A 26,460-nucleotide genomic window follows, 5' to 3' on the forward strand; every position below is an offset into this window, starting at 1 on the left:
TACATAAAAATCCCATAATAACAAATAATATTAAAAGATTAGGATATGGTGGATAGGCAAAATGCCTCAGAAGTCTGTGTTGGTAGCAATGTGAATTCTCTTATGCATATTGTCCATTTCACTCTGTATTATGAAGTTCATTTACTAACTTTAGATGATTTAATTTTCTTTATGTCACGGCTTTGCAGAATCAAGGTCCCATTTCTGAATTTTCCAACTTGTCCTGCAGGCCAAATGCTAGGCACTGATTTCTTCCTTTTGGCCTTCCTGAAACAGGAAGAGGGAAAACAAAAATTAAAAGAAACAGCAGAAACACATGTAAACGCTTAATATGGCAACAAAGTCACCTACTTATGCAGGGTTTGGTATTATGGAGTATCAGACCATAGCATGCAAAGACTTTAGAACATTTTTCCTTCATAGACGTGCAAAATTTACAGCACACTACAGCATGATTTAAATTTTTAAATGTTTAGAAACATGAAGATTTTTAGACAGAGAAGGAAGAGAGTACAGAGGGAACCTGCTGCACTAGGATTAGGAAATGTCAGCTCACTTTCAAGGCTCTCTACACTGTAGCCTGTGCTTCAAAGAAATTATTTCTTAGGGCAAATGCTCTGAGCAAGTGGTGTCTCCTGAGTCTGCACACAGGGATTTTCATCCCTCTGACCTCCAGCTGCAGCCCTGAGACGTGTTGGGGCAGAATTGACATACTTTCAAGTAAAGCTGTGGAACTGAAGCCTCTGGAACTGCTAGGCACAGAGGAGTGTCACCTTTTTTTTGAGGAGCTCAGCACCTGGAGAATTTTGCTGCACTGTGATGTGCATGATTTCTGGAGTAAGACTGTGCAATTACGCAGGGGAGATAAACTGGGGAGACCATGTTAAAAACACCTCACCTCTCCTTCTGTTCTTTCTGCTTCTTCTTCTTCTTAACGGAATCACCTTTGTGTTCCTGTTTTTAAAGATACATATTTTAATGAAAAAGGAACAGAGCATGTTGGTTAAACAACCACCTGCACAAAGAACATTCAGTAAATAGCTTTTGCTTCACAGAGCAGCAGGCACTTAAAGCAAGCTGGGAGACCTTCTGACAGAACAAATAATGCAACACATTATGGAGCCACTGCCAGGAATGTCCATAGCCCTTCCTAATGCCTTATGGAAAGTACAGCCCACTCACGACCAAAATGCTGTCCTTGCCATGTGCAAAAGCAGAGGCTTCCTTCTCGGGCATGTGACAGATCCCAGGGTCAGAAGATGCACTTGCTACCAGGCAGGTGTGTCCTGTCACCCAGCTGAGGGCAGCTGTCAAATGACAGGGTTCAGCTGTGACTGGTCATACACTTTGAGCCACATGACAGAGGAGGAGAAGTAGGTCCTTGGGAAAGAGGGTGGCAGGAAACCAGCTGAAAGAGCAATTATCAACCCTACCAGCCTGCTCCCACCTACATGGGAAGGCTCCATAGGGAGGCAGAGAGTAGGCTTAGAGCCAGATGGGCTGTGCTAGAGGATGGATGCAACAGAAGCCTCACCCTTGTTTTAAATAATGAGTAGGATCCTAGATGGAATTGTGCTGATAAAAATGCAGTTGAAGATCCAGCTCTCTGTGGTTAGACAACATGCAACAAACTTTAATTGGGGACCATTCTGCTTCCTCTAAAGAGGAAAGGATAAAAAAAAAAAAAACCCTGCTGATTTTGTGTCATCAGTCTATCAGCCTGGAAGGGTGAGGCAGAGAAACCAACCACAAGCTAACTCTGCACCTTCATGCTGCACACAACCAGCTTTTACCAATGAGATTTATCTTGTACGAGCCAGGAAGCCAATCCTCAGGGAGCAGCAGGTGTCAAGCTTGGGCACTCCTCTTGCACCTGAGGGGTTATCTGTCAGGCTCTTGGGCTGGCTCCTACATGCTGCCTTTTTCTACAGAAAATTTCATACAAACCTTTTCTTTATCAGCATCTTTCACTGCTTTTTTCTCTTTCAGCTTCTCTTGGTAAGTCCTGTAGTTCACATGTACCTTTTTGGGGGGCTGCAAAAAAGATTGGGAAGGATACTGCTGATTAAATTTTCAAATAGGTTCAAAAATTATTCACACACTTGCACAGATAGCATTTTTCACGTGGTAGTGGCAAAACATTAGAAATCCTAACTTCCTTTTGGGTGAGAGGAATGGACTTAAGAAGCATCAGGTAGTCACAAACTGTTTCTTTCTTATTGAGGACAGCAGAGAGAGAGAATGATGTTCTGTTATCAGTCCTATAAGGTTTACATACACACTCTGAGCAAAAAAAACCAAACCCATTTCCTAAAAACATTTTTTTTTCTTTTATACTAGTTATGATGAATTTAAAACTTTTCTCCACCTTTATCTCACTGTGAGAATGAAGATTTAAAAAGTGAGCCCCACACTCCAACTATTTATTTTTGAGTTGCCTGATTAAAAATTAGCAAATGTTGTTTTTCAGCCTGATCAGTCATATTTCATCTTTAATACTTTCCTGATAACACAACCATACTAATTTTCCAATCATCTATAGAAAATAGACAAGACAGAACAGATGATGTAAAAGTAAGGATGAAGTGGGAGAAAAGTCAAGGCAGGGGATTTTGTGTTTTAAAAGGGTAATACCAAAGTCCCTCATGTTCCCTATTGCTTTTCTGCACTGTAAGAGCTGGGTGACCTCCAGCACAAACCAAGGGACAATTACCTTGGCTCCTAGCATGATAGCACGCTCCTGTTCCCAAACACGTTGCTCCTGCTTCTTGTAGCCAGTGATTCCAAACTTGTGCACTTCCAGGCGAGCCTAGAACAGTGCAGAAAATTGCAGGCATTTCATTATGTCCAACCTGTTGCAAAGCAATGCCTGGCAGAGAGCAACGAAGTCATACGCCTGAGGAAATCCTGGCTAATACTGGAAATTGGCATGCTATAAAATAAAACTGAGTTCAGAGCTATACTGCAGAGCAGTTAACCAATGTCCAACTAATCTCTGGATGGTGAGGGCTGTCAGGGGGACAATTTTTAATTCTCCTCATTTCACATAAAGTCACATGGATTTCCTCCGTGTAGAAAATGAGCACTTAACCACTGAGAAGCATGGACAGGCACATGGTGGTTTGACTACACACACAGGCAGAGTTAACACTATACAAGCACACCTTGGCAAAACCACTAATGAATCCATAATCTTTTTTAAATCCATGATTAAACCCCCACCCTTCTTAGCAGCAGACAGCTCCATGCAGAATCTCCAGATAGAGATTCCACTGGATCATAACACATCCCTGAGCAGCATTTAGGCACATAAAAGAACTTGCACAGATCTGTAAACAAATTAGTAGCTAAGGTGGCCAGTACTAGTTATGCTCAAATAAGAACAGATGAGAATAAAAAGACAAATGGAAAAAGCCATTTGTTGTTTCAAGAACAGATGCCAATACACTTTTTTTCCTTCCCACATGAGATGTCAGAGATTTAACACCATAGGGCTGAAAGAACTACGCTAAACATTATGGTAATTGAAGCACCTTCACGCATTCTCCTCAAATTCTCATTGGAAGATCAGAAAGGCCACGAAGTTGTAACACACCTCTCTCCACACGGAGCAGCTGACTGCTGCCAGCCTATTCGTCCTTTGGCATGGCATGTAGCCAGAATTACCTATTAGGAAATCCTCACCTATAATCCTCACCTAGGCATTACTGGAAGGGTTTCCCATCAGTCCCACCGTAGCTTTCTGAAGTATACTTGTACACATAACTGTACACTAAACTAGTGACATTAGTCTGATCCTACTGACTTACCTTTTCAAAGTTAAATTCTTGCCTGACTGCATTTTTCTCTTCATTCACTATTTGGGTCTATAAACAAAACAAAATATTTCAAATTAATGTGACAAGTAACACCAGTTTAAATGCTGACTGGGATAGCTTTTGAAAAAACAGTGAAATGTAAAGTCAGTTGTATGGAATAATACACAGGTTTCCAGCAGCACTTTTTTCTAGCTTTATTACCAGGATCTGTTAAAAGAGATAGTTTCAATGGCATTTTTCTAGGTAAGTAAGAGAAAAACTGCCACATGTGAGCTATGTATCACTCATATTTCAATTTACAAACCCATACCAAACAGCTAATGTAGGATACCTCACAAATTCTAAGTAATTTTGTTTGAGACAGTGCAGTGGTAATAGTGCATGTACTCACAGCTGGGGCAATATGTAAAATAAGCTTAATTCCTAACTGCATGGACATATATTAGTGTCCATATCCAGCTTCACTAATGCCAGAGAAACAGCTCCAAAGGGTGCACTGTCAGCAAATAGCAGAACCCACTTAGCGTAGGCTGAAGAAAGGACTTGTTCAAAATAAGCTCAGTGAAAACTATATCTTCTCTACTCCATGATTTACACAGACATCAGCAGACTTCCATCAGCAGTTCTCAGTTTGGAGGGCTACTCTCCAGGGGGAACACATTATATATCCTATAAAGAAAAAGAAGCCCAAAATCCCCAGGGAGAGAGTTCCATGCTTGCTTGTTACAGGAGTGTCCCACATGGGAGACTGTGGAGCAGTTACAAATCTCCCAGGGTTATTTTAGACTGTCTGCTTTCTGATTTCAGGGAGGATGTGCTGAACCACCTCTCTGAGTGGAAGCTCTGCCCACTCCTAAGCATGCTGATGCAGGCAGGCAATCTGTTCAAGAAATTACCGTTCACCTTCCCCGTTTTCTCCCAAAGATACAATCCACTCAGAGGAAACAGGAGTACTACATAAGCATTAAAGCTGAACTGAAATACATTTCATGCGTTTCTGTTTCACTCTCCAGGCCCTCAGGGCACAGTGAGTCACAGGTTCAGGCCCAAGGGTTACACCAGGGCTTCCCTCTGCATTCACTGCAGCCAAACTCGTCTCAGCTCTGCAAAGGCTTTTATAGAGAATTGCGATTTCAACCACAAATAAACCTGGTTATCTTCAGAGCATTTTGCTAACAAGCGTAACACCAGTATTTTCAGGTAAAAAAACTCCAGCTATAAAAAACTTAAGAAAACTCCAGCTATAAAAAACTTAAGAAAAACTTTATAGGAAAACATGCTGGAAAAGCACAAAAGCTTATGGATTCAAACAACTGCTTGAGTCTCTTGAAGTCCCCAATTCCAAGCAATCAAACCCCAGTATCGGTAAGTCTCTCTGAATTCAAGACAGCCATATGTTGGCCCATCAAAGCTTATTTTACAATGGGCCTCTGATGTTATGGCCATAAAGACAACTCAAGGAAAACCACCAGAGAAGCTATAAAATCTGGAAAACAATCAACCCCTCTGCTCAGCCTCCAGTCAAACCCATCCAGACCTCCCTGTTGAAAGAACTCAGCTACAGTTTTTGGTAGTGCAAAGCAGTTCAGCAGCAACAAACCAAACCAGAGGATTGAGATGTAATGGTGTCATGCCTTCTCCAAGTGACTACCCAACACCGATCTTCCAAGAACAAATGCTGCTTGTCAATGGCCCAGTGATGTTGCGATGCCAAAAAACAGAAGCAAGTTTTGGCACCTCACATGCACAGCTACTGACAGGAACAGAGCAGCACACAAAACTCCTGGGCACTGAAGTAACAAAGAGGCTTTGCCTTCCATCTCTTTCACTTCTTGCTGTAACATCAGACCTGTCAGCAAATCAATTTATTTTGCTAAAATGCGCCTATTTCAAACATAGGATTCTTATCCACAGATCTGAAATTGAAAAATATTGGTCTTCAAGTCCTGCCCCCTCCCCTACTTCACCCTGCCCGTTTCCAGCAGCCCCACTGGGAATCAGCAGGACCAGATGCCATCGAGCTGAGCACGATGATCGCCAAAGCATCCGGATTTCCAGGCAGCTGTATCAGCAACAGGGACAAACCTAGGCACGCTCGGGGGCAGGCGCCGCGTCCAGGGAGCGCACCCCGCCCCACGGCGCCCACCCTTCGGGAAGGGGCGGCTCGGGGCAGCGGGGACCGCGCCCGCCCGGCTCTACCTGAGCTCCGCCGGCCGGCGCTGCCGAGGGGCCGTGCCGCTCCTTCCTCTTCCTCCCGCGGAACACCACGACCTCCACGGCGGGCGGGGCGGCGGGGGTCGGCGGGGCAGTGCCGGCGGCGCTCAGCTCGGCCCGCAGCTCCCCGAAGAAGCGGCGGGCCCCGCGCCGGCCGCCCGCCGCCGGCTGCGGCTCCCGTCTCTCCTCTTCCTCCTCTTCCTCCTGCGCCGACGGCGGCACTGCTCTCGCTTCGCCGTTCTCTGCAGCGCGCCGAGCACCGCCGGGCTCCTCACCTGTGCCAAGCACATGCCGCGGGTCAGCTCCGCGCCGCCGCCGCTCCGCTCCTGAGCGCCCACGCCCGGCCCCCTCCCCGGCCCCCAGGGAGGACCTTGGTGCCGGCGCAGCGCCCGGCCCGGCGCCGTGCACCCACCCAGGTCGTAGAGGGCACCGAGCACCGCCTCCAGTCGGCGGCGCGGCTCCCGCGGTCCCATGGCTGCCGCGGCGGGCAGGTGGGCCGGCGTGTGAGCCCCGGCGGCTTCCGTCGCACCCGACATGGCGCCGCCCATGGCGCGGTGCCCCCGCCTTCCGCCGCCGCACCGCACCAGGCAGCCGGGCCGGGGCGGCGCGGGGCCATGGACGCCGCGGGAGGCGGCGGCGGGCGGCAGGGCAGCGCGACGGGGTAGGGCGGGCGAGCGGGGCGCGGGGCGGCGCGGCGGAGCTCGCAGGACCATGGCGACAGCGGCGGCGGCGGCGCCCGGGCGGGCGCGGCGAGGGGCGCCCATGTACTCGGTAGGCGGCGGTGGGAGTGGTGCCGCGGGGAAGGGGCTGCTCACCTCACCCGCGCCGCGGCGGTGCCGCTCTCTCTGAAGGGGAATGACGGCGCTTGGCGCTGTCTGCCCCTCCATCCCTTAGCCCCGGTTTGTGTCCCCGGGGAAGGGGAACCGCGCTGCGGAGGGAGGGACGAGGCCTTTCCCGGGCCCCGGCGGGACCGAAGGTTTTCCGTCACCAGTTCACCTTCCCGCGCGCCCTTCTCTGCCTCGGCTGCTCCCGCACTGTCTGTCGCGACAGCCAGAGCTCCCGGTCCCGAGCGCCGCGGTCCCCTCAGAGCTGCTGCGGAAGGCCCGCCGGGGCAGGGGAGGTGGGAAGTGTCTCTTCCTTACGGAGGCAGTGGCCCGGAGCGGCTCGCTGCCGTGGCGGGTGTCCGGGCACCGGGCGCTCCGCAGGGCTTCAGCACCGCAGCAGCCTGTCCTGCCCGCCATGGTGAACTCAGCGCTGGGAGGTTGTCGTGGGGATGGAGTGGCCGGGGTGGGTTTTCCCGTGATATACAGTGGAGATTACTTTATTGACCTTGTTCGTTCCCTGCATCTCCTTTGCCAGCCTCAGACAAGGAGGTTTGGGTGTGGGGTGCTAAACCCCACCTCTCTACATGCATTTGGAGGAGGGGACTAGGGAGAGAGGGAGCCAGCGCTGTGTTTCGGCAGAGCTTCCCAAACTTCTCTTCTGTGTTTTGTCCGTGTGTTGGTATCCCAAGGGCATCGCGAGCACCATCGTTACATTGCATATCCTACTTTTATGGAAGCAGAGCAGTTCCAAGCTCCTGCTGTTTTGCTTCCATACTTCACCACTGTGGCAGTAACAGTGCATGTCATTGAATTTTCTGATGTCCAGGTTTCCAACAGTGTGTTTTCTATGTGTATTCTCTACCAGCTGGCAATTGAAGCTGGAACAACAGCTTGGCTGTAACATGTAAAAGCACAGTTGCAAATCTTTTGTGTTTGGTAAAGTGTGTGGTTTGGCTCCCTCAGTGCTCCTTCAGAACAAGGTGTGAAAATAACTATTGCCATGGAGAGAAATCAGTTGCACATCAAGTCTCAGACAAAGAGCAGAGGCAGAGAGGTGATTTTTCAGTGGGCCATGGCCCTTGCAAAACTCTGCTCACCAGAGCTGCACTGGGAATAGCTGCAGCAGTGCAGTGACTGCTGATGTGGCTGATAATGCCCATGCTGAGTGCTGGCTTTCTTTGTCTGGATTTCATGTAGTTGCAGATTGCAGGACTTGAACTTTTGTAACTGACACAAATGTTGCTTAGATTTTGTGAGCAATGACTTGTCACATACTGATGTGAGTAGGTGATACTTAGAGCTAAATAATATTTTCTGCTACTATTCTGATCTTTTTTGCCATTATACAATATAAGGGATTTATTTCTGTTTTATTTTAATCAAAGAGATTGATATAAGGTGTCAACAGCAACAGATGGCTGATAGAAACTTTCCAGTCATCTTAACAGATCTTAGCTTACTCAGGTCTTGCAAAATACTTAACCAATTGAAAGCTGTGAAAGAAGAGAGGTTGAAAGCTGTAATGCTAAATAATACAAGACAAAAACCCCTAAAAGTTTTACATTAATAGAGGTCTGGGTTTAATACTTGTATGGCATAGTTTTGAAAGTTTGTGCTGAGTTTGTTCTGCAGATACTGTGAGGTAATTCTCTAAACTGCAGCTGTGGAAAGAAAAGTTATACAAGCTACTAAATGCAATTATAGGAGAGGGATCATCTCCAAATTTGCCTGTCCTGTGTGGGTAAAAGAACTTGAGAAGGTCAAACATTATAGTGGGATTTGTGTCCTCCAATAAAACAAAATTGACTTTTGATACCGATGAGGCTTCGAAGGGTTTTTTGTCATTCTTAAGTGGAGATATTCCTGATTTGAGTTGTTTTGTTTTGTTCGACCAAATTACCTTGTGGTGATGAATGGACAGGTGCTAAAGGTTTGCTCTCTACTAAATGTCAGCTGCTCTGACAGTGTTGCTGATGTGGCTCTGGTTGGCCGGCAGTGAAACCCAACTCCCTCACCCAAGGTTGAAAACCCAGCTGCCACTGCTGGGCATTTTGTTTATCTGTTGCTGGTGTTCCCCTGTGTGTTTGCTGGCCAGGCTTTCCACTCAGCACCAGAAAAGGTCACTGAAGGAGCTCATGAAGCATGTTTTATCCTTCATTATCAGTTTGGTTCTGCATGGGTCATATATAGAAAGAGGAGGTGGAATGAATGACAAGATTGCCAGTGCTACCCTTCAAGTGGAACTGTGGAGGAAGACATAAGCATTTTTAATATCTTCTAATAAATATGCTTGGTCATAACTAATACATTTTTATTTAACAGAGGCTTACTCCAGTTGTCTTACTTACCTGGTGGCTGTTGGTGCTGGTTTGAAGCTTGGAGAAATACAATTTCACTATTGGGAAGACTGAGGGATCATTCATACAAACTGTAGTGATATAGGAGATAATAGGAGACATCTCTCTCCAGCGCAAGGCTCTGCTGGCTCAAAGGGAAGAGTTTTGTCTGAATTTTTTGCAGCAGGATGGATCCACAGTTCTTGATGTCCTGGGGTTTTTCCTGCTTAGCAGTGAAAAATTACTCAGAGGCTGGGGTCTCTTTTTACCTGTGTGTGCACCGTATTGCAGTCACATGGCTGACAGTGAGGTCAGCCTCCTCCCTGATAATGTTTGCTGTACCTTACATCCAAGCTTTGTGAAAGCCGCAAGTCACCAAGGCCCCAGATGCAACTTCTAAGTACCAGGGATTATTTCCCGTGTGTTGATGATCAGGTTTTTATAATGTCAATCATGGCATTGTCTTAATGAAACTGTGAGAGTTGGAATCAAAGGTCTTTAGTTTAATCCTTATTAATCACGGAGAGGCTGGAGGCAAGGCACTTCAGCTTTAAAAGCCCATGTCTTCTCTCAGTTTCTTCCCGTTGTGTGGAATTAAATAATGTGGCATAGGGTAATTTGAAGATCTTTACAGTTGAAGGGATTAGGTTTTTTTGGGGGGGAGGTAAAATTAAGTAACATGGTATAGGGTGATTTGGGGATCTTTGTAATTTGTAATTGAAAGGAATTAGGGTGAGGGGTTTTTTTTAGGGGGAGGGGGAAGGGAGGGTGTGTGTGTTTGTTTATTTTGCTTTTTAGTTTCTTTCTGGATCACTCTTGCAAGTAGGTAGTATTGGTTCCTGCAGTCACAGAGTGTAACATGCAGACATTATTGAAGCTAAGAAGCCCCACATGTTGCAGAAGTAGTACATATCATTATTGTGGTGCTATAGCCAAGCAGGTCACCAAATAGCTCAAGACAGTGTCTCATTCTTCATTTGTATGTTCCTAGCAGAAAGAGCTCACATCAAAGAAAAGAGATGAGTTTGAGGATATCTTGGAGGAAAGACGGTTGTCCAGTGACTTGAGATACGCCATGAAATGTTACACCCCGGTGATCTACAAGGGCCTTTCACCTTGCAAGCCAAACGCTATCAAAAGTGCTGTTCTCCACTCAGAGCAAGTTCAATATGTTATCAAGCAGGTGAGTCTGGAGAATGAGCTCTAAGATGAGGTGGATTGAACACAGCCAAGCTTTGTATGGCAGCAGGGAAAAAGAGATTGTTGCTGACCTTGTTAAAATGGTAACTGTAGTTTGGAAGATGGTCCAGTAAATAAATAACTCTTTTGGCAGGAAAAAAAAAAAAACTGGGGTTGCCACTAAAACTGTCAGGTTCATGAAACATGTTTTGATTTTTCATATACAACACTTCATCATTAATTTATCCAGTGTACCTGACTACTTCTTTTTTCTCTTTCTCCTCATACTCCACTGTTCTCACCACAGATCAACATTGTGAAAGACATTATCACCCTCCTTCTTAGCAGACATTTTTGTACTTTGGGGGTTTCTTGTAGGAATTTTATAGGTTAATGATGCATTTATGAACAAGTCCTAAATGCTACTTTCACTAAAATTAGAGTTCTATTTCACAGGTAATTCTTTGAATTAGAAACACTGTTTAAGATGTAACCATATTTTTTGTTCTAACATGAAGGGCAGCTATTACTTTATAACAAATAAAGTATTTTATGGTTAGGCTGGCTGATACTTTGCACTGTGTTTAAATGCCTGAAGTATGTATGTGTGTAAATTAGCAGGGTAACTAATTTCAGTAGCCATAAAAAATAATTGCAAGTATGTGGAAATATGTAAGATGTTTTGGTTAGTCCTGAGTGACAGGCTACTGTAATTTTTTTCTATTTGTTTCTTTTAATGGTTAGTATATACCTGTGATACATCAAAATGTGTTATAATGTGACAAAGTAAAGTATGTCACTCTACACCACAAAGTAGTTCTGTTTCCATTATGGATTGCTAAGTAGCATGAAAGCCAAAAAAAATCTTTCAACTCCAGAGACACTAAAAAATTTACTGAAAGAAAATACTTTACCGATGATTTGACAGAAAGATGTTTGTGTGATGTTTTATTCTGAAAAGGAAAGCTTTTCTGATAGGAAATTATTTTGATGGCTGTTTTCTGGCTGCATCAAGTGGTTGAAGGGAGTTTGCAGACCTGCCATTGCAGCCTGGTTACCAGCTTTGCACTAGAGGTTACAGGAAGTTTCAAACTGAGAGTGTCTTGGGCAATGTGCCCGGCACTCTACAATTAGGGTCCCTTCTGCCTGGGCAGGGAGGGTTTGCACAGCTTTACACAGGCATACTTGAATTTGTTCTTGTGCCAAATTGTTGCGGTTACTAAAGTTTAGTGTGGGAAGTTAAGATCATTTGTTTGTTTTAGGTTGCTATATGTGACTGGTCTGGGTTTTTGATTTCTGATTTTGGGAAGTTCTTAGTTCCATAGTGGATTTGCCCTTAAATCACACAAGTGAACTGTATGGTAAGCCTTTTGCTGGTGAATGAGAACAGAATCTCTTCCTGCTGAATAACAAGAAGAATTCTTTGGCTTCCTAAGCAAGACTGATTTTCTCAGGCTTAAGTGGAAGCAGTTTTTGGCTTCTTTAAGTGGCTAAAATAATCAGTTTAAACTACATGTGGAAGTACATAAGATAATTGGTAATGCATTTAAGAAAACACATTTGACCTAGTAGATGTAATAGTAAGGTATATCAAGGTAGATTGGAGGAGATGAATTTTCTCATATGTCACAAAATGGAAATAGTAGGTAAGCAGCACTGGCTTCCAAACAGATGTGCTTTTTTGGGGGCTTTTTCTTCTGACATGCCTTTCCTTTCCTCCTCTGTGTTGAGTAAAAGTCATATTCCTTATTCCATAACAGTAAAAGGCTTAACTTTTCAATTAAATATTTCTAGATTCAAATACCAAATTGGAGGGATGGCCATTATTTAAGTCTGTTTCAAGGAACTTCAAAAGGAAATGTGCATGGCAACAGAAGAAAGATCATTGATATGCACAGTTGGTAGAGACAGTGCTTTGTATGCAATTCAGCTCTCTATTGCCAAAGGAATGTGTCACAAAGAAATGGAAGTGTGATAGGCTAAGGTTCTTTGTAAACTCTAACCCAAATGCACTTAAAATATTTACATTTTGACTGTCTCAACAAACATTGGCTTCATTTTACTATTGAAAGAAAAATGCACAGAGTCTTCTTCAGACTGATAATAGAGGAAATATTCTTTGAACTTAAATATCCTCTGAATATGCTGCAAGTTGAAACATTCATATTGGGGAAGGATTTTGTGTTTGAGGGGAGGATTGCTGTATGTCCTCCTCCTGCCATTGACATCTAAGGTTATTTTGGTTTTTGGGCAGCTTTAACTTGGCTTTGTCATGTTGGCTGGCACCAGACATTGATTAGATCCATGCCTATCACATAAAACAAAACCTTTTGGACTATTGCAGTAGTTCTCCCATAAGATGCTGTGGCACATTAGAACAGTGTGCATGGGCAAGGAGAAGGGAACAACTTGTCACTGCTGTTTTGTTTCTTCTTAGTTAGCAAAAGAAATGGGAGAATCACCTGATATTATTCAAGAAGAAGCCACAGAAATCCTTGATGAGATGGGCCACCGTATGCAACTAGGAGCTGTCAGATTTTTTGCCTTCACTCTGAGCAAAATATTTAAACAGCTTTTCCAGAGAGTTTGTGTGAATGAAGAAGGAATGCAGAGAGTGAGTACTGGTGGGAGGAAAAAGTTAAAATGTTTTCATGTTTTCAGACCAGTCACTTGGACAAGAGCTCTAATCACAAATAACAAATATGAAAAAAACCCTCTTAAAAAAAAAAACTGCACTCGGTTTTGTTTATTAGTGCATTTCTTAGTAAATGTGGGAGGAAAGATGATATGTAAGTATTTTAAAGGCAAACAGCTATCAGGATAACAGCTATATTTTCCAAATGGTAAGGAATTCCTTCTATGGTAAGGAATACCATGTGCCTGTGATTATGTTAGATCAGCCACTGAGAGTGTTTTCTATCTGATATTATAAAATAATAATGCATTTAGCTGAATTGGGGGTAATATTACATGGCTGAGTGGACTAGCTGTTCAGCAAAACCCTCATACTAACATTTGTGAAGCACTGTGCACGTCTTAGGCAGGAGATGCGTTAGGTTTTCCTCAGTTTCTGGGAACCGTTGCCCCCCTGTTTCATTTCAGGAGATTGCTGTTCTGGAGGGTGCAGTGCATTTCCTGGAAGTAAGCAAAGTCAATCCTGACAGCCCCAGTTTGGTTTCCCATCCCCATCAAAAGGGATTGGAATTAAACTATCCCATGATGGGGTGCCCATAGTTTTTGAGTCCTGTGATACTTGTGAGCCTCAGGTTGCTACTCTGGAAGCAACTGCTCCAAATTTCCAATGGATTCTGTGCTGAAAGAGGTATTGATTGTGTGGACAGAGAAACAACCATCAAGCAAATGGGGTTTTGTTTGCCTTAAGCCCTGTGCAGGTCTATATTTGCAAATTTCAACAGTCAGTAAATATTGGGACAATATTGTTTGCACTGTTCTTTTTCAGTTACAACACGCCATTCAGGAGCATCCCGTGGTGCTGCTGCCCAGCCACCGAAGCTACGTAGACTTTTTGATGCTGTCTTATTTGCTATACACGTATGACTTGGCCTTGCCTGTCATTGCAGCAGGAATAGGCAAGTATGTTTTTAACAATGTTTTCAGGATTCAGAGAATTGGTGGCATTCTTTGGTAGCTGAACTATAAGTAGTTGTGTTTAACTTCTGCTCCAAATATATCTTGTTAAATCCTCCTTGGGTAAGGTGCTTACAGTGTCTGAAAGCTTCTCATTGGTGCTGAGTCCTGTCAAAGGTGAATTTTTTTCATAGCAAGTTCACCCAGAAGTATTCCATCTGTAGACCTGAGGCTGGGGCAAAGATAAGGGTTGTGACAAATACTTCTCTTTGCTTTCATAACCTGGTAACAGGCAAGAACTTGGCCGGGTGCTACTGTGGGGGCAGAACTTTTTGTGATACTTCATACAGTTTAAAGTGCAGTCACAGCAGCCAGATACAAAGCACCAGCCACTTTATGCTTGTTTCTGATGCGACTGATTCCTTTGAAGTATTGGCAGAACTTTGTGACATGCTGAGAACAGAGCTGGCAGGGAAGTGATATGGCATATCAGAGGTCAGGATTTTGGGCATACTTAGTTGTAAAGCAGATGAAGCCAGTATATTTGTAGGAAACAATTCTTGAGGGCTTGAACAGTAAATGTCTTCCAAGTTAATGTGCTTTTTGATAATCTGGTTGCTGTCAGCACTTAAGTTAGAAACCTGATCTTGGAAGTCATGAGTATCAAACAGGTATTCTAAGTAGGCAGAAAACCACTGGTCTGGTGCAGCACTGTAATAAGCACAGGTAAGGTAACCTAGCAGAGATCTTGGAACCTTCTGCTTTACTGTAGTCTGCTTTTCCAAACAAAAAGGTAGCAAGACTTATAGAAGCTGTGAGGATGTGCTTGCTATGGAAGATGAGATTTCCCTGGTCTTTGAGTTTGCTGCATCTGGGTGATGCAGGTTACATTCACAAGTCCATGTTTCACAGCTGCCTTGATCAAGGTGTTGCAGTTTGCCTGTTGTGTATTGTTCAGAATCTGCTCACATGTTGTTATTGGTATAATCCTTTGCTGACTTGGATTAGAGTATTTTTGAGTTTTGGACCTCAAAATAGTATCTTAAGATACCATTAGTTGAGCTTACAAGGATTGTTTTTGTATGATTAACATTTTTTGAATGCTTTGAGTGCTTCAGGGTCAAAGCTCTCCTAAAGAATTAGGGGCTTTTAGCTTGATGCTGCCTGCACGTGTGTATTATTTTAAATTCTTCTGGAGAAAATACAGTTTTCTATGGTTGTATCTGTATTTCATAACTGCATATCATGTTAGAGGTTCACAAGATGTGGTTTACAAACTCACTCTCAAAACAGCACTTGTGCTGACTGGAGAGACTATCCTGATATATGTGGTAAGTGCCTTTGCTTTGTTAGTTATCTCTTGGCTTCAAGCATACAGATAGATCTGTAGGGATTAGCTAAGGGAAGGTAAACAGTTGCCAGTACATCCTCATACATTAGCAGGAATCTAACTGGTGTTGGGATGATGTTTCTGGCACCTGTGACATTTTCAGCACAGTCATTGTCAGTGTTGCGACTAGAAATGTGAATTTATTTGACTGAGTGAATATCTGTTCTCCAGTGTTTCATTGATTGAGGTGGCAAGGAGGTTGGAATGGCATGTTGCCAGCTGATGTGTGGATTTATTTTAAATGCTTCCATAAGGACTTTGTTAACATTAAGTGTTTTTTCCTGCTTTTGACAAGTTAAGCATTGACTATCATTGCTTAAAACTGAAAAACAATAAAATAATTTTAGCTGATTTGGTGTACATCCCTCAAAATGGTGAGTCAGGATCATAGATGGTCTAATATAGTTTAATTGGCTGCCTAATTTCTGTGTCTTCTGGAATATGTTCAGTAGGAGCTGCTTTTTTCTAAAGATGAGTGAGACAATGTGCTTCAGAAACTCAGTCTTTATTATGGCTGAACTCTAGCCATCTAAATTATGAAAATAAATTTCTCTAAGTGAATGCAGCTTAAAAATAATGGAAAACATACTATGCTATGCCATTCTTGTCTGTATAAGCCTTGCTAGACAATTTGAAAGCAATTAAATGTGTTAGCAACAAAGGGATCCTTGAAAGAGATCTTCTGTATTCTGGTAGTCAGCATGCTAGAAATTTTGTAGTTGATTCTGCTGGCTGATATTAACCAATACATTTTGTGTGTGTGGTTTTTTTTCTTTGATTGTTTTTCAGATTTCCTAGGAATGAAGATAGTTGGTGAGCTGCTACGAAGGGCAGGTGCCTTTTTTATGCGACGTTCCTTCGGTGGGAACAGACTCTACTGGGCAGTGTTTGCTGAATATGTAAAAACCATGCTAAGGGTAAATAACTTGCTGAGCTCTCAAAATGTATACTTAAGAAATACTCTGTTGGAACAATTCTTGTGAGATATGCAGGATGTCTTGGCTGTGTGATTGAAAATCTTCATGGTGATCTGAATAAGTGCTTTTTACCTCATATTGGCTGTAGCTGAGGACCATGTGTGCACTCTATTATTATGACACAGTTCAGTAAGTGATAAATTACTGCTCATCAGTTGCTTTGGATTGTGTGCCCATATCTCATGACGGACACAGTGTTTTCATTAATTACACTACATGGTGTGGCAAATAGATGAATGTAGGCCTACAGATGACTGAAGTTAGATATGTTTGTCTTTCATTAAAAAAACCAACTTACTTAACATTTGAAGTACTTAAAACTGTGGGCAATAAAGAAGTAATGTTTTCTCTGATCAGCTTTTTGTTTGTTTTACTTTTGAAGAGTGGCTATGCCCCAATTGAATTTTTCCTTGAGGGGACTAGAAGCCGCACTGCCAAGACTCTGACTCCAAAATTTGGTATGTTTATTTAAGATTTGGAACTTCTAATATTGTTAGCATTTTCATTAGTGGCTATGTGCTTTGTAAGTTCTTTGGATAGAAAGGGATGTTTATGTAGAGGGAAACTGAGAGGTCTGTCAGAGTATGGAAAACACCATGCCTGGGTTCCAAGGCCATAGAAAGAACAGCAATACATTCACTTGCACTCTACTGCTTTTGCTCCCTTTGCCCCATTGTGTATTAAATTCAATAACTCTTCACCATTTTCTTCCTAGACAATAGGCATCCCCTGGCCAGCAGAGAAATATTGTAGTTCTAACCGTAAAAGTAACGTGGAATCTTTAGAAGGAAGATTCCGTGCAAGCACGGAGCAGTGCTGCTGAAAAAAGCACAAACAGCTGTCCAAGAGTGTTGCTTCCATTTACCTTCTGTTTAAAGGCTTGGGCAATGTCTTTTGCTTCTGCTTGCTTGAAGAGAGAACAGGCACAGTGCACACCTATTAGCAGTTTCTAAAATGCAGAGATATCCTTTTCAAAGTTAAATTGCAGTTGCTTTTCCCTCTTTGAAAGAGACAGGTGATTCATGTTTTTTTTTTCCCAATTGGCAGGTCTTCTCAGCATTGTGATGGAACCCTTTTTCAAACGTGAAGTCTTTGACACATACCTTGTTCCCATTAGCATCAGCTATGAGAGGATATTAGAAGAATCTCTCTATGCATATGAACTCCTAGGAGTCCCAAAGCCCAAAGAATCTACATCTGTATGTAAATTCCTTAAGAACAGAACATAAGTGGATTTATACACATGCTGTAGCACCAGAATTTAAGTTTTCCTCTTCCTGTTTTCATAGGGGTTGTTAAAAGCCAGGAAAATCCTCAGTGACAATTTTGGTACCATACATATCTACGTTGGCCAGCCAGTATCCCTTAGAACCTTGGCATCTGGGAGGATCAATCGATGCCCATACAATTTGGTTCCCAGGTACCACACAGGAAAAACATTTGTTTAGTCTACATCTATGTGAACTAACTAAGATGTTCTCTTGTACTTTGTTTTCATCTTCTCTCACCTCCCTCCATCTGACTGTTCAGACTGCTGAACCTGTTTGGTCTGAGCAGAGGCTTATTGTGCTTGTGACTGGGTGTTTCTGAAATGAATTGTTACTTGTGGCTTTACCTGTGTTGAGAAGACACCACTTTAAAATTTAATGGTGATGCATGCACCAGGCAAAACTCTGTTTTCTGAGAATGTGGTGCTTTTGCCAGTTAAAATTTTCAACTTTCTCTCACTTCTTGCATTAGTCCTGCAAGCTGCTAAGTGACCATATATCAGGGAGAGCTGTAGCTGTGACTGGATTGTGTTGCTTTTGCAATATTCTCTATAAAACATAATGCTTTTGAATTTTGTTTGAAGACAGCAGACGTACAGCGTCATTAGAGAGGTCTGTGCTTGAGGTACTGTCATGCAGCTTCTAATGCTTTGCTCTAGACTTCTGTTTTACATTGCACATAGAATCACCCTGCAGAGTGCACCTGTTGGGTGCTGTAAAGTTACAGATCCGGGAACAATATGAAAGAAATAAAGAGGGGTGTTATTTATGTTAGACTTTTTTAGCTCTTTACCTTAAATTGCATTGTTTTTTTCAGGCATCTTCCCCAAAAGCCATCTGAGGATATCCAAGAATTTGTCAGTGACGTAGCTTATAAAATGGAGCTCCTGCAAATAGAAAACATGGTTTTGAGCCCATGGGTGCTAGTTGCTGCTGTTCTGCTCCAGAATTTGCCAGCCATGGAATGTGAGCTTCTAATAGAAAAGACTCTGTGGCTTAAAGGCTTAACGCAGACTTTTGGAGGATTCATTGAATGGCCTGGTATGCAGAGAAAGTGTTATTTCTGTTCCTCTTGTTGCTTATGAAAGATAAATTATATTTCTGTGGAAGGAATGTATGGTAACAGCTTTACAGAATTCTTACAGTTATAAATGGATTTTAGGATATGCTTAAAATCATGCTGAAACCTGACAGGTTTTGACTTAACCTGTTGAAGATAATACTTTGAAAAACATGTGGAAACAGAACAGACATTTTACTGTTGTATCATGAAGGGAGGGAAATTATCATGTGAGAGGGAAATTATAAGGTACTTTATCAGAGTACTACATTTTGTGTAGTGTCTGTCTTTCTGAACTGTGTGTAAGTCACAGGCAGTTGCCTGATCTGCACCACTTAACTCTGTGTAATGCTACATTTCCTGCTTGGTACTGACTACAGTATAAGTTGTTACTGGTGCAAAGAACTAGCAGAAACAAATGGGTAGAGGAAATCAAAACTCTCAGTTGTCTATTTATTTTTAAATTTCACTTTATCTCCAGAAACAATTAGGACTTTTGAAGGGAAGGCTTCTTTGGTGGTTTTATTTATATACTTGTATACATATCCCCTTTTATATATATGTATATGTATAGTGTATATATTGGCTGCTGAAAGGTTGATTGTGCTTTCAAACTTTGTTTGAAACTTCTCTCTGTGAGCCAGAATGACACAGGCAATTTTAGAGCCTCAGGATGTAAGTGGTAAAGCCAGCAAAGAACAGTATTGTGTAATGCAAGTACATTTACCTTTCTGCTGTAGGTAGACTTAAGCCAAGGATCTTTGCTTTTGTAGTCCTATGTATAATCGAGGATCCCTCTCACTGCTACAATAAAGAAATAGGAGCAGGCTACTGGTATAAAAGAACTCTGTCATCTGTGGAAAAAAAACTACTTCTTTCAGGGATCGTCACTACAGGGAAAGCAGACAAGATCTGCTTCTGCCAGACTGGTAAAAGCAAGAATTTCATGGCAATACTTAAGCAACATTTAGAATCTTACTACACAGTAAACTGAAAAACATACTACATCGAGATTTGCTTATTTATTTTGTTTATTTTCTTAGCAACAATGCGTAAGCATTTGCTTTAGTAGAGTTGTGATGTGGTCAGGGAATAGCAAATAGGCACTGTAGTGAAATGGAGGAGTGAAAACAGCTGAGTGGATTTTGTTGGAGTGTGCTGTCTGTGCTCAAGGCATCAGCTGCATACTGGGTTTGTTGTTTTGGTTTGGATTGTCAATTTGAAAGAAGAAATACATTTAAAGGCCAATTTGCTGATGCCAGCACCTGCATGTACGCTCTCCATTCTTCGGTCTCCAAACAGCTGGTTATTTCTGCCCTTGTCATGCTGGTTGGTTGTTACAGGCAGAACATTTGCAAAATTTTATATTCAAAACAAGAACTGCAAAATTACTTGCACAGACTTCTGCTTCCTATTGCATTGAGAAACTTGGGAGCTTTAGCAAAATTCAAACAAAGTAGGTTGAAAGAGTAAATAAGATGCAAGGAGACTCTACGTGAAATCTGTATTAAAGGAAAGGAGGATGATGGGGTTTTTCTGTCAGAGGCTATAGTGATTTGCTATGCCTGTGGTGCTCTGAACATGTAAAGTGTATTTTAGCATTCAGTATGAATTTTATTGCTTGCTTGTCACATTGATTCCAATTTGATGTAGAGAATGTTTCTCATTGAGTAGGTATGTTATATAACAATATTTATGTTAAGGATTTTTATAAATTTAATTTGGGAGAGTTAATGAAAAAGTTTATAAAAAGACTTGTACCTCTGATTCAAAACTTGTAACGTCAGAAATGCTTAAGCAGAAGTACAGTCTCCATTTCCTTACTAATGAATGTTTCCATCAAACAGATATATCCTTTTTGTATTTGGAGGCTCAGAATATTTGTTCCAGAGACAAAGGAACAATTACCATTTGCAATTGTTAGTAAGTGGAAGAATTTAAAGTGTTTTAATTATAGAAATGTCTGAAATTTGTTCTCTCCATATCATACTATGCCTAGTTTTCTAATTCCTGGTATGGATTATGTTGGAATATCTCTCTAACTGAAAGTTTGGCGTAGTGTCTGGAATACTAGTGCATTTTAGGCTGTTCTAATAGAGTCATGTTCCCTTTTGCAACTTGCTATGTGTTGTACTTTCCTCCTAGATAACCTGTGTGCCAAAAAAGCAGTCCTGTCTGGCCTCACCCTGCATTCCAACATCGCTCGCCTTGTCGATGGCCACGTGGTCCTGAATGACAAGGGAGTGGAAGATGGAGCCGTAGGGGAAATCGTCTTCAGGCACGCGCTGGCCGTGCTCATGTGTGCCACATACAGGAACCAGCTGCTGAACGTCTTCGTGCGCCCGGCCCTGGTGGCAATGGCCTTGCAGATGGCACCCAGCTTCAGAAAAGGTATGCTTGGGCTCTGAGAAGCTGCTGGCTTTGCTCCTTGTGCCATCAGCTGGGAGACGAGCACCAGGTTCCTGTGACTGCTAGCGGGAGCTATCCGAGACTGTTATACTTGGGATAAGGTGGATGTGTTGGGAAAGCATGGGGATATTTTGCTTGCCTTTTTTTTGTTTGTTTACCCTTTGATCCTTTTGTAGGATTTGACTGTGGCATTTAATGCATGTTCTGAGAAGCTCCAAGCCCCTGCTCTTTCCTTTTCTTAACAGTTGAATCAAGTGCTTTGAGTACTTGCTGTTCTTTTGGGGTTTCTGCCATTGTATGTATGCTTCAAATGTCAAGTCCATATTTTATTTGAAGTAGGTACTCTTAAATAAGGAGTAAATGGCTCTTCACTTGCATTTACAATATCTTTTTCAGACGAAATCTATAGCTGCTTCAACTTCTTGAGAGATGTTTTTTCTGATGAGTTCATCTTCTTTCCTGGCATTTCATTGAAGGTAAAAACATCCCTTATATAAAAATACTCATAGTAATGCAACCAATTAAAATAGCATGATTCCAGGGCTCTGCCAAACAAGTGCTTTGTGAAAAACACCCACAGGGATATCACCTTGATCTGTAAGTGGGAGAGAGAACTTCAAAGGGGGTCATTGTGTTGATTGCAAAATATTGTCTGAATCCACAAGGTTGCCGATACAATTTTTTTCTCCATTCCAGTAAAAAAAAAACTAAAAATCATGAAATTGCCCAACTCTGAACTACTAAACTGAACTGTAGCACAAGTTTGGCTTTTTCGCATAAAGCTAACAGTCTTCCAGCACAGATCTGAAAATCCATGTTAAAACAGTCTTTTCAATGAAGTGTAAATGCTGTCGGGGTACAGCCTGTGAAGGTTTTTGAAGAGAGAGCTTTCCTAATGGCATAATAGTTTCCCTCTTAGAGTCTTTGGAAGCTTTACTTGCATCCTTTTTTGCTTGAAAAGAGTTTCCCCTCATTTTACCTCCTGCCCCATGCAGGCATCAGCCAGACAAAGCCAGTATTGTTCCTGCACACTGCCTTATTCCAGGGCTCAGTGTGCCTGTGTGCACCCCAGCACAGCTGGATACAGGCAAGCTGGGAAAACTGCAGGCAGCCCTTGGCTCTCTGCAGGACTTGCTCTGTCAGTTTGTACACAAACCTGCTGGGTCAGAGCTAGCTCTGGTCCAGCCTGCTTGAAATGCAGGTGAAAACAAGTTTATCAGTAAAAAAAACTGGATCAGCCTCGCACCCAATATAAATTGGTATATGTACTTTTTAATTGGATTTTAAACTGATTGTGTGTTATTTTTATCAATGTTGAGGACAAATATATGATGGTGATAATTATGATCTTTCCTGCATTAAAAAAGAGATAAGTATAATTTTCACAAGAATGTTCAAGACTTGAAAATGTATTAAAATCTCATAGATTTTTATATAGATGAGAATTGGGCCTTTTTAAAGGCTGACTGGCACTGTTAAGTTTTATTTGTTGACGATTGTTGCCTCTTGCAGCTTTCTTGAAATAGCAGAAAGCAGCAGGTAGCAGGAAGGTGGTTGGCTATGAATGACTTTGCTGGAATCAGATGAAATAGTTGCTGTGATGCTAAGGGATCTTTAAGCCACCCACTCACTGCTTTATTCATTCATATGTCTGTCATGTCCTTGTCCCATCCCTTTGTGTAATCTGTCGCCCTTTTGCCCATATTGGCGGTGAAATTGTTTTGACCTTGACATTTCCATACTTTGTAACTTTTTAGCCATTTGTTTTCTGTTTGGTAGAGGGCCGGTCACTGATCTGTATTATCATTTATTGCAAACACTGGACATGAGATAAAGGCAAACCCTTAGTTTAAAAATAGATAAATAGATTAAAAACACGTGCAGGAAAAAACCCTAAACTGGACGACCTGACCCTGTTTTGACAAAATCCTGAGGGAGCTCAGGCTGGCTATTGCAATAGCAAGTACAGCCACTTTCTTTGTGCCAAGGTCTATTGTACATTGAGGAACTGCTGTGTTTAAGAACATGTTCTCACTGCCTTTTCATATGGGTATTTTTTTGGAGACAGGAAAATTTTGGTTCAAGTCTCTTGACAACTGAGTTCAGAAATGAAAGTGGTGCCCTGTTGTGGTTTCTGTTGTTGATTTTGTGGGAAATGGTAGCTGCACTTATGTAAATGTTAGAATTTTAGTTATGCATTTCTTGTCCAGGATTTTGAGGAAGGATGTTTTCTACTCACAAAATGTGATGCCATTCAAACGAGTCAACAGGAGATTTACCCTACTGACAAAGGAAGTGGTACAGTGTCTTTCTTGTCAGCGATGTTCAGACCTTTTGTGGAAGGTTATCAGGTATGTTGTCCTTCAGAAAATGATCTCTTTTTTTTTTCCTGTGTTTTATAGGGAAAGTAAGAGAGCTGTGATACTTCCATGTAAATAGGCTGAGAAATGTAAAAATTAAGAAATAGCAGTAATGAATCTTAAACACCACCCTCCCCCAAGGATCCCAATTTTAGCTTTTGGCTCTGACTTGTCCAATTTACTAAAGCAGTAACTACTGTGTAATGTGATGGCTCATTGTGGGTTTATAAGATTCACAGGGAGTGTGCTGCTACCAGGTTCATTGTTCTTTTTTATGAGGAGCTCTTGCTTAATTCATTTTATGTGGGTTGTCCTGCCAGGTGTGGAAATGAGTTTGCATCTCCTATCTCACAGCTTTTATGGGAGTCATTAATTCCATCCATATCTCTTTACATTCTTCTGGTTTTCCCAAGGTTTTAATAAGATTAAACATTTACGTTCCTGTAGTTAGTAATACATACAAACCCAGAAGGCTAAAATCTCAGGTAAGTCAGTATAAGATTGGTGAGACTGTAGGTGTTTAACATAGTGGAATGTAGTTAGTGATCTGATGTGTGAGGTGGGTGGAGCTGTACTGATGTGCCCATTTTTTCTCATCTTCAGAACAGGTATTGCTTTAAAAAAGTTAAACTGTTTTTGGTTGTAAGAACAAGAATGTAAAATTAATGTCTAAGGTAGCTGTTACAGAAATACAGAGTCTTATTTTAATATTGGGATTCTCTTACCTGTAAAACAGTAATAAAACTTTCAGATGCCCTATGGAGTGGTACCTTTTGAGTTCCTCTCCTATGCTTTTTAAAGTGGAATAGTATTACGTACAAGGACATGTCTGTTTATAACTCATTACAAGCTGACAATCTAAAAGAAAGGAATGCTCATTTTCTTGAACGTGTTAGTTAATTTTCAGATACCTCTCAAAGGAAATGAAAGAAGCATTTACTGAGAAGCAGTTTATACCCGGAGTCCGCAACTTTGTTTTTCAACTTCTCGAGAAGGGTGTGTACAGCTGTTACTCAGTATGATTTTACAAGAGTAGCCTGTTAATTGAAAATTATAAAAAATTTAATTGTGTTTCTACCTTCTGCATAGGGAGTACACAATGTTATGAAGCGCTGTCTTCTGACATGCAGAAAAATGCCTTATCAGCTCTTGTGCAACTGGGTGCAGTGAAGAAGAAGAAAATGTAAGTAATGTTAAATTTCTGGTATATAGAAGTCTTAATGACAATTCTTAATGTCTGAGCTAGGAGAACAGGAGAACCCCAACTGCCTGAGCACCAGAGGTTGACTGGATTTACTGGAGTCATGGAGAAAACCCAGTAGTTCCTTTCTGTACATGATGTGGAAGTGTAATGGCATGCCCTCATAGTGGAAAGACTCCTGTGGGACCTAACAACAAAATTCATTAACTCACTATTAGGCTGCTTCTGATTCCCTTTACCTTTTGGTTTTCAACTGTCCTCCCAAGGCTCTGATAAGAAAAGAACAGCACTGCTTATTTGTGTGCTACAGTAAGCCTTGTCAGGCAATGCAAGCAATAATCAGGAATACTGCTAGTTCTGGGGGACTTCAGCACTGAACTCATCTCAAAGCAATTAAACTGAAAGCTTAATCGTTCTAGTCTTTTTACACAGCTCATGGTTTATAGGCCTAAGATTAAAATGCACCTGTTGCTGTATTTTGCATTATTCTGTTATCAAGAGAATTTGTGTTGTGGTGCTTCTTACTGTGTTTAAAAGTATGATCATGGAAATCCCCAATAAAACAAGTCCCTGCAGTGTATTGAGTGTTTCACAGAACATAGTTGGCAACTGGTGACCTGAGCTATTTCCTTATGCCTCTGTTTATGAAATGAATAGATTAAGATAAATGTCTATAGCTAAATTCCCCTTCAAGTAAAAGGAATAAATTGAGTGGAAGAGAATTTGGGGACTGTGAACAAGAGAAAAGGTAAAGAAACCATGACCGTTCTTGAGTAGAAGTCCAACATGTCCTTAAATTTGATATGTATGCTGGTAGGATGAAAAATACTATGTAATTATGAAAATGTTTAATTCTGATTATTTGTGTAGAAATTACTGGAATAAGAAATATTTGTTGAGTAAACTTTCTTTTTGTAACTGTAGGCCCAATGGATTCACTTACAGTGTAAATCAAGAGGCTGTTAGTAAAATCCTGGACATGTTTGGTAAGTGTTCTCTAATTTGAAGAGAGCTTCTGAAGTTATAAATTACTTTGGACAAGGCACATATGTTAGATGTAGTGCTTTTTAACAAGTAATTCCATAGACTTAACTGCATAAAAATCTTAGTAATACTTTTTTACAATGCTTTTTCTGGTATCATTAGCTGCAGCTTTGAATCGCCCTTCTTTATTTGACATACTGTGCAATCCAGTGGCTGAGGGCAGTAAAGTGAGAAGTAGTTTGTGCGCGTGGTGTTTACAGCATGGTGATCAGAAATATTTAGTGTGGGTTTTTTTGTTAGATGCTCGGATACCTGTACAGAAACCTGTGGCTGCACGACTCTAAATGGTCTCTGATGCTGTGAGTGGATGTAAGCTCCTGCCGAGAACATGGACCACTGCCCTGCTGGAGCGGGGATAGGAACAGACAAGGTTTCCCTCTTGCCCAGCCAGCCTACAAGAGTGGGAGGCACAGAACTGTTTCTTCAGCTGCACAGCTCTCCATTGCCACTTAGGAATTGCTGCTGAGGGGCTTAGAGGTGTATGTGCATCCTCACCGTGTTTTGTTTTTAAAAACAAATTAAACATTGTCTCTTTTTTTAATGAGTGTTGAGAGAGATGTGCACAGCAATGGCTACCTAAATACATTTTTCTAGGCTTGTAACAAGGAATGTGATTGGTTTCAAATATTTCATGGATGTGAAAATGTAACAGGGAATTAAAAGACTTGCTATTAAAAGTAATATTTAGAAAAAAAATGTTGCTGGCTGGCTAAATGTGAGGCAAGTGCCTCATGAATGAAGAGCACAAATCAAACCTTGGGCAATAACTAGAACTGATAAATATGTCGGGTT

General features: G+C 41.8%; 2 protein-coding genes across 7 annotated transcripts; one reads left to right on the forward strand and one right to left on the reverse strand.

The window, feature by feature from the left end:
• Nucleotides 1–184: 184 nt before the first annotated feature.
• On the reverse strand, nt 185–6,568 carry C3H1orf131 (chromosome 3 C1orf131 homolog). Its single transcript, XM_068183003.1, has 5 exons — nt 6,308–6,568; nt 3,810–3,866; nt 2,714–2,809; nt 1,948–2,034; nt 185–954 (listed from the first exon to the last, which is right to left on the reverse strand). Exons 1-5 carry the CDS (start codon nt 6,566–6,568, stop codon nt 895–897), a joined length of 561 nt encoding a protein of 186 aa, XP_068039104.1. The 3' UTR covers nt 185–894.
• On the forward strand, nt 6,550–26,233 carry GNPAT (glyceronephosphate O-acyltransferase). 6 transcript variants are annotated; one of them, XM_068185114.1, is made up of 16 exons: nt 6,550–6,803; nt 10,184–10,375; nt 12,809–12,985; nt 13,832–13,961; nt 16,139–16,266; nt 16,709–16,784; nt 17,374–17,525; nt 17,616–17,746; nt 18,412–18,635; nt 20,800–21,045; nt 21,460–21,539; nt 23,274–23,414; nt 24,320–24,419; nt 24,513–24,606; nt 25,549–25,610; nt 25,909–26,233. In XM_068185114.1, exons 1-16 carry the CDS (start codon nt 6,567–6,569, stop codon nt 25,950–25,952), a joined length of 2,214 nt encoding a protein of 737 aa, XP_068041215.1. In that variant the 5' UTR covers nt 6,550–6,566; the 3' UTR covers nt 25,953–26,233. The 6 variants fall into 6 exon arrangements, with proteins under 6 accessions (XP_068041215.1, XP_068041216.1, XP_068041217.1 ...); XM_068185115.1 differs by having other exon boundaries at nt 6,552–6,803; nt 10,187–10,375; XM_068185116.1 differs by lacking the exon at nt 6,550–6,803 and adding an exon at nt 8,877–9,035 and having other exon boundaries at nt 10,187–10,375.
• The last annotated feature ends 227 nt before the right edge of the window (nt 26,234–26,460 follow it).

The sequence above is a fragment of the Anomalospiza imberbis genome, chromosome 3, assembly GCF_031753505.1.
Source record: "Anomalospiza imberbis isolate Cuckoo-Finch-1a 21T00152 chromosome 3, ASM3175350v1, whole genome shotgun sequence".
NCBI lineage: Eukaryota > Metazoa > Chordata > Aves > Passeriformes > Viduidae > Anomalospiza > Anomalospiza imberbis.